The sequence below is a fragment of the Sceloporus occidentalis genome, unplaced genomic scaffold, assembly GCF_023333645.1.
Source record: "Sceloporus occidentalis isolate IW3139 unplaced genomic scaffold, rSceOcc1.0.p SCAF_4, whole genome shotgun sequence".
NCBI classification, from domain to species: domain Eukaryota; kingdom Metazoa; phylum Chordata; class Lepidosauria; order Squamata; family Phrynosomatidae; genus Sceloporus; species Sceloporus occidentalis.
Window position 1 is genome coordinate 80,937,587 of NW_028316984.1, and position 13,485 is coordinate 80,951,071.

The 13,485-nt window shown below is 47.7% G+C and overlaps 1 protein-coding gene across 4 annotated transcripts in view; it reads left to right on the forward strand.

Moving 5' to 3' along the window:
* The window catches only part of SLC4A3 (solute carrier family 4 member 3), a 77,385-nt gene that overhangs the window by 8,244 nt on the left and 55,656 nt on the right, over nt 1–13,485 (forward strand). For 2 of the 4 annotated variants that reach the window (XM_089520497.1, XM_089520495.1), the window contains exon 2: nt 1,853–2,009. Coding sequence is in view for 3 of the 4 variants with exons in the window: in XM_089520495.1 (XP_089376621.1) it covers nt 1,853–2,009 (157 nt within the window). In the remaining variant the exon portion in view is untranslated. Of the gene's footprint in view, nt 1–513; nt 832–1,159; nt 1,210–1,852; nt 2,010–13,485 lie in introns of those variants that run through there. The other 2 variants (XM_089520494.1, XM_089520496.1) reach the window with 2 other exon arrangements.

Consider the following 13,485-nt stretch of genomic DNA (forward strand, 5'->3'; position numbering starts at 1 on the left):
CAAAACAAAAGCTAAAAACACCGATATAAATGCAAATCCATGCTGCTTAGTCATGCTCAAAGTGGAGGACATTTTGAAATTCCTCCTGGACAGAAGTCTGAAATGGAGGGCATTTCCTGGAAAAGGAGGACGCCTGATCACCCTGGGTGTGTGGGATAGGATGTGATTCCTCCCTGTTGGCTGCAATGTGCTCTTCACATTCTTGCAGGCGCTCCTTATGTTTGATAGGGATTAGTCCTGTCACTGAAAACAAATTCCAGAGCTGAGCCCTGGTCTCTAATTAAGGCCCGCTGCAGCAGCCCTGTCTTTCCAGAAGCAAGGGGAATAAGGCAGAAACTCAGCTGCAGAGGCGCTGCCACCGAGGCCCTCCTTTCTCCCATCTGTTTATGTAGAGAGGCAGGTGCTGGGAGACTGTCCAACTGAGGCCTGTTTGCTCCTCATCCTGGTTCAGAGCGCAGACCTGCCATTGCTGGGCCTACTGTGTTGCCACGGCAACAGAAGAGTCCACAACAGCTTGGCACCAGCGTTTTTCAGGCTAAATTGACAGGGTTTTTCTTTTTAAAAGCAGCTGAGGGTTTTAAAGAGCCCCAAACTGACAGAATGTATTGCTGCAAGACAGAAACTCGGTGCCCCGATAAGGCACATAGGAAGAAACGCATTGCGTGTTGAAAGGAGGAGACTGTATGGCAGAGGTGTAAAAGTAGGAAAGCTACAACCGATGTCCAAAAGCCGAAGAGCTTGAGGTAGAGCATGTCAGGGGACAGAGCCTGTGGCGAAGACTCAGCTTGTAATAAGACAGGATGGGAGAAAAAGGCTAAGAGCCCTACACAGGTGTGCAGTCAGCCAATAGGGCACATCATACAAATGTAATGTGGAGTAGCCCTCCTTCCCTGTGGACTCTGGCACATATTTCCTGTTGTACCTACCCGTCGAGGGTACAATCAACATTCACCCAAAGTCTTTTGACCTTGCCCCTTCTTTTGCTCCACTGGAGATCACAGGATCTTCTCCTTTACCAATGTGGGAGTAGATGGGAAGGAACTTGAGATGCCAAATTGCAAGGCACTCAACCTAGATGGGTTGGAACGTGGAGATGGCAAAGGAAAATCTTGACCTGTGAGACTCAGCAACTCACATCCTTGGTTCAACTTCTGACCCTGTCAAATTTGACTTCATCAGACTTTACTACAGTGCCCAACTACAATGAAGGTAGACTAAATTAGAACAATACTCAGTGGTTAGATAAGGGCAGATAAATTATGGTCAACACCAGACTAAATTAGGACAATATTCAATGGTTAGATAAGGGCAGGTAAATTATGGTCAACACCAGACTAAATTAGGACAATATTCAATGGTTAGATAAGGGCAGGTAAATTATGGTTAACATCAGACTAAATTAGGACAATATTCATTGGTTAAATACTATTACTACCCAATGTGTCCATGTCATCAAGTCTGGAAGAATTTACACTGAGTAGATTCATCCCAGCCAGAACTGAAACAAATTAAAATGGCACCAAACTAAATTAGGACAATATTCAACAATTAGATAAGGCAGGTAAATTGTGGTGGACACCAGAGTAAACTGGGACAATAGTCAATGGTTAGATAAAGGTAGATGAATTATGGTTGACTCCTGAAGTGAATATCCAAAGGGACTAGGATTTGCCACTGCCTTATTTTTGTCGCTTCATTGTTGTGAACTGTGAATAAGTGTGCTGTTGGGAGGAGCAGGGAAAGGAAGGGGATCTGAATCTTTGTACATCTCTATGTTTTTAGGATCTGTGTAGAGGCATTTTGCTATTGTGTAACTATGTGCTCTGCTGATTTTCCACTGACTGATGTGCAGGATGGTGAAGATGCTGAGACGGCCTTTCCTGGCCCTGAGGATGAGGAGGATTTGGACAAGACCTTGGCAGTTGAACGGTTTGGAGACCTGATCAGCAAGTCTGTGCTAAGGGACCAGGAGAAGCATGGCCGCAGCTACAGTGAGAGTGATTTTGAATGTACGTATGTCTTGTAAACTCACACTAGCTTACTATCACGGCACAGACCAACAAAACTTTCAGGTAGGAAGAACTATTTTTAATTACATGAAAAGCTTAGCTGTCAATTCTGTCTTCCTAGTCACCAATTATGTCTTCGAAGGAACGGATTAACACTTAGTTTACTACAGTGTGGATGACTTTCCATCCAACTTGCCCATATCATCAAGTCTGGAAGAATTTACACTGGGTATATACATCCCAGCCACAACTAACAAATTCATATTGGAAAATGAGCCCAGTACTTTGTATTTAAAAGCCCGCTGATATTCAGGAGTTTAGGTTTTGTTTTATTATTTTAGTTTCAAAATTTGGTGAAGCAGCAAGCATGTGGCATTACTAAACGTTTAGTAGTGTATTATAAATTTTAGCACTGGAATTTTATTTCCAGTTTTTTTTTTAAAAAAAATAAAATATTTCAAATATATGATATTTCCGGAAAAAAAATTCCAATTGACTTCTTCAGCAGGGAAAGAGAGTAAAAAAAAATAATGCAGGGGAAGAAAAATGGCCGAGTTTCGGTCAAAGGTCTATATCTTGCTTGAAGGTTTACTTAAGGTGCAGTTTACTGTAGTGATGTGGGAGGATCATGCAGATAAAGGCCCAAGGCCTTCTTGGCCATAAAGGGAATGGAAACAAAGGCAGTAAAAGAAATGCAGTTCTCCATTGTATAAAATATCCTTTGTCACCTACTTCTTCATCTTTTCCCGCACATTTCCCCAAGATATACTGAGCAGAAAACATGCAGCTCCATGCTAATCTATGTGTCTCCCTGCTGCCTCCCATTTAGCATCATTGTGTCTCTTGTTTCTTGAGAAAGACAGAGACACTGACTGGAAAACAGGCATAGATACTGTATATACTCATGTACAAATCAACCTCATGTATAAGTCGAGGGAAGGTTTCAGGGTCAAAATCCTGGATTTTTATATGAACCGTGGATAAGTTGAGGGTAAAACTTAGGAGGCTATAAGGAAAAATGGAAAGGGGGAAATACTACTTCCGTCCCCCCTTCTCCTTCTGTGGACCTCTCCCAACCGATTCCCAGGTGCTGGAGGAGAGGTTTAAACACTGGATTGAGAAAGGAAGCAAGTGGATTTAAATGGAGAGCTGTTTCCATAGGAAGCAAGGTCTTGCAAAGTGGATTGGAGAGATGGTTTTAAATGGAGAGTTTTTTTGATAGGAAGCAAGGTCTTGCAAAAGGGACAAGAGAGAGAAGCAAGTGGATTTAAATGGGGAGATTTTTCTATGGGAAGCCAGGTCTTGCAAAAATGAGCAGAGAAAGAAGCAAGTGGATTTAAATGGAGAGATTTTTCCATGGGAAGCCAGGCATTACAAAATGGAGCAGAGAAAAAAACAAGTGGATTTAATAAATAATAATAAATAATAAACTGTTTATTTATAGCCCGCTTTTCCTGGGAGATCAAAGCGGGTTACAACAGAGTACTACACAATGTACAATTTACAAACAGTATTCAATGGGGAGTCTTTCCGAGAGGAAGCAAAGGCTTGCAAAACGGACTGGAGGGGGAAAGAATTAGTGGTCAGTGGAGTCTGGAGCATCAGGCTTGCTTGCTTTAGGATCCTTTTAAGCAATACTGATGTCTACCCAAGATTTTAGGGGCAATTTTGGGGCATAAATAAAGACCTCAGAGCTATTTTAAAGTAATGCTATATATACTACTTAAAATATTACAATTATTATTATTATTATTAACTTTTATTTATAAAGTGCTGTAAATTTACACAGTGCTGTACATACAATCTTTTAATTAGGCGGTTCCCTGCCCTCAGGCTTACAATCTAAAAAGACACGACACAAAAGGAGAAGGGAGTCGTGGTGGGGAAGGGGATGAGGTCCAGCAGTTCTTCTCTACCTCCGAGGCCTGGACCAAGGCAGATGGACTGGAGGGAGCACTTGGCTTCTTAATGGATGGTTAAACTTCTTCCAGGGAGGCTTGTTGGAGTTAGCCTGCCTCTCTAGTAGGATAATACATATAAAATACAATTACCATCAAACAATCAGAAAGCCTTGCTGGGAGTGGTATGCTTATATGATGTAAAGAATCCATACTGTGATATCATGTGTCTCACCATCAGTATAAGTAACTGGTACTATGTCAAGAACCAGTTGTGAAAATGAACTTGTAGCATAATGTATGCATACGTGTGCACGTGTGCATGGTGTGTGTTGCTCTTGCCAAAGTCATAACTATAGAGTTACTTTGTGACACAGTCCTTAATGCATTGCTTGTCTCACCATCAGCATAGGTAACCGATACCATATCAAGAACCAGTTGTGAAAATGAATTTCTAGCATCCTATAGCCATGCGTCTGTGTTTGTATGTGTATGTGTGTGTTGCATATAGCTCTTGCCAAAGTCATACTTACAGTGTTACTTTGTGATGCAAAATGCTGTAGACTGCATTGTTTTCCATATGTAATAATAATAATAATAAATCTTTATTTTTATACAGCTTTTCCTAGGAGATCAAAGTGGTTCACAGGCAAATACAGATGTAAACACATCGTATTACAGCATAATATACAATAAAAACATTCCATTAAAAACTTCGTATAAAAACATCCTATAAAAACATATTAAAAACTCACAATCTTACATTTTACAATCTCATAATTACAAATTAACATCACAGATACTCATAACTTTGGAGGATGGTAGGGTAGGAGGATAATTATCTCTATGAAGGATCAGGGGGATATGCCAAGCGGAATAGGTGAGTCTTCAACGCTTTCTTAAAGGCTTCCAAGGAAGAACTGAGACGAATCTCCTAAGGGAGTCCATTCCAACATGCAGGAGCAGTAGATGTAAATGCTCGTTGGTGAGTTGCAGACAGTCTCACCCTAGGATATTCCAACAGGTATTTGCCTGTTGTTCTGAGTGTGCGGGGCGGATTATGTAGGGAGAGGTGCTCCCTCAAGTAACTCGGACCCAAGCCATGTAGGGCTTTATAGGTGATAACCAACACTTTGTATTGAGCCCGGAAGCTAATTGGCAGCCAGTGAAGGGCTTTTAATACTGGGGTTATATGATCTGCTATTGGGGTCCCAGTGACTAATCTGGCTGCAGCATTTTGAACTAATTGAAGCTTCCGAACCTGGTACAAAGGTAGCCCCATGTAGAGCGCATTACAGAAATCCAAGCGAGAGGTTACCAGTACATGTACTACTGTTTCAAAGTCCTTTCGGTCCAGACAGGGATGCAGCTGGCGTATCAGCCGAAGCTGGTACCAAGCACTCCTGGCCATCGCATCTACTTGAGATGGTAACTGTAGGGATGAGTCCAGGAGTACTCCCAAGCTGCGAACTTTGTCCTTTAGGGGAAGTGTGACCCCGTCCAGGACTGGGTGGCAAATTTCCCTGCCTGGACTTGGGGCACCTATCACGAATACCTCTGTTTTCTCTGGATTCAACTTGAGTTTGTTTTCCCTCATCCAGCCCATTACTGACTCCAGACAAGCATCCAGAGGAGAGATGCCATCCTTAGTCACTGTGTCAGTCGGAGACATGGAGAGATAAATCTGGGTGTCATCAGCCTACTGATAACACTGTGCTCCATGTCTTCGGATGATCTCTCCCAGTGGCTTCATGTAAATGTTAAACAGCATGGGGGACAGGATGGCGCTCTGAGGGACACCAGATGTTAGCTCTCTTTTACGAGAGCAACAGTCCTCCAGCCTCACCATCTGGAATCTTCCCAAGAGGTAGGACCGGAGCCACTGGAGCGCAGTGCCGCCGATGCCTAACTCTCTCAGGTGTTCCAGAAGGATACCATGGTCTATGGTATCAAAGGCCGCTGAGATGTCCAAGAGCACCAACAGGGCCACACTTCCCCCGTCAATACTCAGATGGAGATCATCGACTAAGGCGACCATGGCAGTCTCAACTCCGAACCCCGCCCTAAAGCCAGTTTGAAATGGGTCCAGATAATCAGTTTCATCCAAGACAGCTTGGAGTTAAAAGGCAACTGCCCTCTCAATCATCTTGCCCAAAAAAGGTAATAAAGAGACCGGTCTGTAGTTATTCATTTGTAGGGGGTCAAGAGAGGGTTTCTTCCAAATAGGTTTCACTATGGCCTGTTTTAAGGCTGATGGAAATGAACCCTCCTATAGGGATAAATTAATTATGCAAAGTAGTGAGATTGTTATTACATCCCCTCTGTTGCACTTTATTGTACTTACTTTCCCTGCTTCCCTTCAATGAAACTTTTTTGATTGACAGCAAAATTTAGCATTTATTTTATTGTATCATAATACTACCTACTGAACTTCACAGTTCTGCATTTCCAAAGATAAAATGCTGTAGACAGTTTTCTGTAGACATAAAATGGATGTTTAGACATTAACATAGCATTAATAGCCATTGTCACTTGTGTATATAGACACCAGAGTTGATGAGGTAGATACATAATTGTTAAGCTACACAGAGTCTTCTTGGAATCTGAAAAGGAAGCATTTGTAGTTTTTCTGTTACCATTTGGCTTTTTCACTGAAAATAATTAGAAGAAATGGTATTACTAGATCATTGTGTGTGTGCGCGCACACTCATTTTTTTATTGTTTTATCTTCTCCATGTTGATTGTGATGTACTGTATATATGGATTCAACATGTGGGTGCATGTGTCCCCTTTTGGAAGGCAGAGCTACTGTGATTTCATAACATAATTAAGTTTGAAGCAGACCAGCTCATGGCTTTTGAAGCTGATATTGTTCAGTGCAATGTTATTGTTCAGTAGTTCAGTAAGCACTGGAGAAGTCAGAATGGACAGCATGCAAGAAAAGTAGGCACTGGGTCAGTTTTTAAGGTGATCTAGTTTCTTCCCTTTCCAAGTTGTCTGTTCAGTTTAGTTCTCCTTCTAAGCAATTAGTGGTTTGAAAAGTGCATAACATTAAATGATTATATACATGCAAATAGGAAATAGCTACGCTTTTGTCTGTGACAAGCAACAACTACATATGTGGTGGACTATGATGAAAAAACATGTTTTAGTAAAATATTGATGTGTTTAGAACATTTATATGTCAGTTTCAATCCAGTAGATTTTAAGGTGATGACCAAAAAATCTATTATAATGGTTGGAAGAATTATACAGTGCGCCCGCGCCATACGCGGGCGCGCCATACGTGGCCTTGAGCATACGTGCTCAAGCTGCGGCGCACGCGCGGGGCAGAAGGGGCGGCACGTCCCATTCAATTGAATGGGCGCGCGCACCCGCGCCGCTGCGCACGAGCCCCATTGTTTCCAATGGGGCTCGAGCATAGGCAGAATTCGCCTTACGCGGAGGGATCCGGAACGGATCCCCCGCGTAAGGCGAGGACGCACTGTATTCCATATTGCTAACTTCAAGATAATTAAACTGATGTAAGGCTTCTGTAGTGTAAACTCAGTTAACATAGTCCATACTTGTGCTATATCTGTCTCAACATAGAGCCTATACTATTTGTTGTTGTTATTTGCCATCAAAACAGATTTATGTTGACCCAAGCTCCCTGCTGGGGCCTTGCATACTCAAGGCTGTGGCTTTCTTTATTTTGATCAATCCATCCGTAATGTGATATGTCTCTTTTCCTATCACCTTCCACTTTTGCCAGCACTATCAGCTTTTCAAGTAAATCATATCATCTCATGATATGTCCAAAGTACAATAACTTCACTTTAATAATTTTAGCTTCTAATGAGAGTTTATTTGCTCTAGGACTAGGGTTGCCATAACCCACCTGGGGGCGTGACAAACCCAATTTTTGGCCAGTTGGCACGGTCCCGCCCCAGTTTTGCTCTTTGCCCCAGGTTGAGCTGGTTGCCGCTGCCACAACAACTGCGGCCGTTCTGCAGCCGCCACTGCCATTGCTGCTGCGGCTGCTGCTGCAGCCTTTCCGCCGCCTGCTGCGCTTTGCCCTGGCCCAGTGTGCTCTTCCCTGGCCCTGCGTGCTCTTGTGCGGCCACACGCAGGGCTGAGCAGGAGCTCCTGCCCTTCAGGCTGGCTGGCCAATGGCTGGACAGCCCGCCCCTGCTGCAGGAGCCTGTGACTGCTAGCAGGAGGTGGGGCTGTTCCAGCTCCACTCTCCCCATTGGCCAGCCAGCCTCAAGAGGAGGAGTGTCTCTTCTTTGGTCCCTCGCGCAGGCCAAGGGCAGGAAAGAGCTTTGACGGCAAGCTATTTCTCTTCCTTTCCTTTTTCTTCACCTATTTTTCTTCTCTTCTTCTTCTTTTTCTTCCTCTTTCCCCTCCTCCTCCTCTTTGTTTTCTTCCCCTCCTTCTCTTCTTTCTCCTCCCCCTCCTCTTCTTCTTTTTCTTCGTCTTTTTTCTTTTCTTCCTCTCTTCCTCCTCCTCCTCTTCTTTTTATATTTTCCCTATCCTTCTTCTTTCTCCTCCTTTTCTTCTTTCTCCTTCCCTTTCCTTTTTCTCTTTCTCCCCCCTTCCTCCTCAACTGCTGCTACTATTGTTGTTGTTGTTGTGTGCCCAACTCCTTTCTGACTAATGGCAACCCTGCTTCTAGCCCCCCCTTCTCTAGCCCCTCTTTCTCCAACCCCTTTATTTACCCCCCCTTCTATCTAATCCTCTATCTATTTACCCCCCCCTCTAAGCCCCCCTCCTCTTCTTCTCAGGGACCCAGGGCTTCTCAGGGCTTTGCCCCCATGCAAAAAGAAAAAGAAAAAGACTGACCCACAAATCAGTACTCAACTGGCTGTAAGGGGGATTTGTACTACTGTACCTGGGGGGAAAGAGGGGGTGAGGGTTGGGGGGGTTGCAGGGGGCAAGGTGAAGGAGGAAGGTGGGGAATTGCTAAGAAGGCTTGGAGCATGCAGTTTGCCGGCTCAAGGGGCTGCCTGTCTATCTCGGCTCAAATGCTAAGGATGCCTGGACTTGTGTGTGTTTTGGAATTTGAGGGGTAGGGGGGGGTTGGCCAGAAAGGGAAGTACAGTGGACCCTTGTTATACGCTGGGGTTTGGTTCCAAGATCCCCCGTGTATAACAAAATCCGTGTATGCTCAAGTCCCATTAAGTATAATGACATAGCAAAATGGTGTCCCTAATAAAAAATGGAACATCAAGGTAAATTTTGTCATGCCCAGCCTGGAAGATGGCTTGGAGGACTCAGAGGATGAGCTAGAGCCTCTGGGATCTGAACCTATATGGAGGAGCCAGAGGCTGGCCCTAGTTCTGCTGGAGCAGAGTCTGTGGCCCCTCCAGAGGTTCAGCAGTCAAGTTTGCCTGGTGCCGAGGCTGTGGACATGGAGGAGGATCTGGGCAGTGTGCCTACCTTCAATGAGCGTCGAGCAGAAAGAGAGGGCCTTCGAAGATCTCGGAGGCTTTATCAGAAGCGTCTTCGCAATCAGGCACAGCTGAAGGCCAGCTCCTTGCCTTTATAAACACCTGGAGCATGTGTGGTTCTTTGCCAGTGGATATCTGACTCTTTTAGAGGAAAGACTCTGTCTCTGGCTCCTTGGCTTCTTGTCTTGAATACCCGGAAACCTTGACCTTGGACTGCTTCATCGACCTGCCTATCTGTTGCCCTGAACCTCGGACTGTCTGACAATTCTCTTGGTAATCCCTTTTGGTAAAGCTACTGCATCTCTCTAGGACTGACTTTGCTGTGCTGGGAGAGGGTTGTTTGTTTGGGAACTAGCTGCCTTATCAGCCTTTGGCTGCTTTCCCGGACAGAATATCCACTGGCCTTGTAATTAGGCTGATAGCAGCATCATGGCAAGCGAACAAGCTCTGGCCGAGATGATGCAGATGAATTTGCAGCTTTCTGCTCAGGTGCAGCAATTGACTGAGACTGTAGCTGCTATGCAGAATCAAGGGAACCCTTCTGCTCCTGAACGCCGACGGAAATGTTTTGCTTCCCTTCCTGATAAATTCCAGGGAGACGCTACGATGCTGGACAGTTTTCTTGCTAATTGCAAGTTACATTTTAAGCTCCGGAGGGAAGATTTTCCTGATGATTCCCATAAGGTGGCTTTTATAATTAGTTTGCTTTCTGGGCCTGCCAGCAAATGGGCTACCCCTTACCTGAACCAGGACAGCCCCCTCCTCAATAGTCTGCAAGACTTTATTGCAGAAATGCAAGTCACCTGGGGGAATCCTGTAAAGGCTGAGTCTGCAGAACGTCAGATCCAGGCTCTTCGCCAAGGGACAGGAACTGTAGCTGAGTACTCCACCAACTTCCGCTTGCTTGCTCAGGACTTGACATGGAATGATAGTGCTTTGCAGGCTCAGTTTCGGGCAGGGCTCTCTGAAGCTGTGCTGGATGAATTGGCACGCTCTGAGCCTCCTCATTCTCTGAGCTTGTTGATTGCACAAGCTACCCGATTGGACTGCCGCCTCTCTGCTCGTAGACAAGCTCGTCAGAATGCCCTTCCACTTCTGCCGCGTCCTGCTCGACCAGCTCCTGCAGCATTACCTGTGGCTGTTCCCTCTCAGCCAACTGAGGAACCTATGCAGCTGGGAGGCGCACGACCACGGCTCACCGCTACAGAGAAGGAGCGCAGGAGGAGGGAGGGTCTTTGCCTATACTGCGGCCTCCATGGACATTTTGCTCGGGAATGCCCTGCTAAGGGACGCCGACCCACCCCGCAGGGAAACGGATCCTCCCAGGTGTAGAGAGGGTTCACCACCTGGGATTGTCCCTCGAACCCACTTCATCCACATCAGCTTCCAGGAAGGACCCTTTGCTAGTGGCCGCCAACCTGAGGCTCCCCTCCATGGAGCTCCTTCCTGTGGGAGCCATGATCGACTCCGGAGCTTCCAGCTGTTTTATGGATCTGAGCTTTGCTCAACATCATCACATCCCACTGGAGGCTCTGGCTGAGCCCAGGCCGGTGGAGACTATTGATGGACGGCTCCTCCGGTCTGGTCCTGTGACGCACCAGACCCCCGTGCTCCACCTCGAGATCCAGGGCCATGTGGAGCAGATCCGGTTCTTGCTGGCTGCAGTCCCGCACTTCCCTTTGGTTTTGGGCATGTCGTGGCTCTCGCAGCACGACCCACACATATCCTGGTCTCGGAGGGAACTTCTTTTTGGCTCGGAATATTGTCAGGAGCACTGCTGGCCAGACCGGATCCCGGCTGCAGTGGCTGCGGAGGCTCAGGAGTGTTCGGTGGTGTTGCCAGAGAAATACCGGGACTTTGCCGATGTTTTTGATAAGAAGGAGGCAGACCGGCTCCCTCCACACCGCCCTTATGACTGTGCCATCGACCTGGTGCCGGGGGCCCCTATTCCAGCGGGGCGACTCTACTCCCTCTCGGAGCCTGAGCTGGCAGCTCTGAGGGACTTTCTGGAGAAGAATCTGCAGAGAGGGTTCATCCGCCCCTCCAAGTCCCCTGCTGGGGCCCCTGTACTGTTCGTGCGCAAGAAGTGTGGGGAGTTGCGCCTCTGCAACGATTACCGGGCCCTCAACAAGATCACCATCCGGAACCGGTACCCCCTGCCTTTGATCCCAGAGCTGCTAGAGCGGTTGCGCCACGCCAAGGTGTTTACCAAGCTGGACCTCCGTGGGGCGTACAATTTGGTGCGGATCCGGGCGGGGGACGAGTGGAAGACAGCCTTTCAGACCCGGTATGGGCATTACGAGTACACCGTGATGCCCTTTGGACTATGTAATGCTCCGGCTGTTTTTCAACATTTTGTGAATGATGTCTTCCGGGACTATTTGGACCATTTTGTTATAATTTACTTGGATGACTTTTTGATTTACTCTCCAAGCCAGGCCGCCCATGATGCCCACGTCCGTGCTGTTCTCCAGAGGCTCCGGGAGCACAGGCTTTACGCAAAGTTGGAGAAGTGTGCCTTCGACCTCCACGAGGTGGACTTCCTGGGTTACCGTGTCTCTGCTCAAGGTGTGGCCATGGACACATCCAAGGTGGAGTCGGTGCTATCTTGGCAACCTCCTCGCAACAGGAAGGATGTTCAGAGGTTCCTAGGGTTTGCGAACTTCTATCGGAAGTTCATCAAGGACTACGCCACCCTAGTGAGCCCTATCTCTCGACTGTTGCGAGGGAAGACCCGGTTCGAGTGGACAGCTGCTGCACAGAAGTCCTTCGAGGTCCTGAAGGTGAAGTTTACGTCAGCCCCGATCCTGCAACACCCTGACCCGCGCACACCCTTTGTCCTGGAAGCAGATGCCTCTGATGTTGCCATAGGGGCTGTATTGCTTCAGCCAACGGGGCCCAAGGCGCACCTGTTGCCCTGCGCCTTTTACTCCCGACAGCTCACCACCCCAGAGCTTAATTACACCATCTGGGAGAAGGAGCTGTTGGCAATCAAGGCGGCCTTTGAGACCTGGCGGCATTTGCTGGAGGGAGCGGCTCACCCAGTCCGGGTGCACACGGATCACCGGAACTTGGAGCACCTACAGACAGTGAGGAAGCTCTCCCAGAGGCAGCAGCGATGGTCATCGTTCTTTGCCCGCTTCAACTTCCAGCTTCAATATGTGCCTCGAGCCCAGAACCGACAGGCCGACGCTCTCTCCCGGAAGCCAGAGTATGATACAGACCCAGAGGGGGAGATTCTGTCCACGATTCTGCGTCCAGAGAACTTCGCCGCTGCTCTGAGGGAGGCTACACTGCTGGACCAGATCCGGAAACTCCAGGGCCAGGACCCATTTGTGGCACAGCATTCGGCGGAGGGGGACACCTCTCCCTTCGTGATGCGGGATGGCTTGCTTTACCACCGGGATCGCCTTTATGTGCCAGCAGGTCCTTGTAGAGAGACGGTCTTGCAGATTTGTCATGACTCGAAATCGGCTGGGCATTTTGGCTTTTGTAAAACCCTGCACCTCCTCACCCGGGAGTTTTGGTGGCCTCGAGTCCGGGCAGAGGTGGCTCAGTATGTGGCCACTTGCCCAGTGTGTCACCGGGCTAAAGACCATAGGGGACGACCTGCAGGTTTGTTGCTGCCTTTGCCAACACCAGCAGGGCCTTGGAAGTTAGTATCTATGGACTTTATCACGGACCTGCCCCCCTCTGCTGGTTGCACTACCATTTGGGTGGTGGTGGACCTTTTTTCCAAGATGGCCCACTTCGTACCCTGCGTTGGCCTCCCCACGGCGAAAGAGACGGCCCGGATGTTCATCCAGCATGTCTTCCGGCTTCATGGCCTTCCTGAGGGTGTGATTTCAGACCGCGGTACCCAGTTCACCGCCCGCTTCTGGACCAGCTTGCTCCGCCTCCTGGACATCGCGCCTCACCTGTCCTCGGCACATCACCCTGAGTCAGATGGTCAGACGGAGAGGACCAACGGGACCCTGGAGCAGTATCTCCGCTGCTATGCCAGCTACCGGCAGGACAACTGGGTCGACTTGCTCCCGCTGGCCGAGTTCGCCTACAACAACTCGGTCCATGCCTCGACCCAGCAGACCCCCTTCTTTGCCACTGGGGGCTTCCATCCTCGAGGATTCCCTGCTGTGGCTCCTGTCT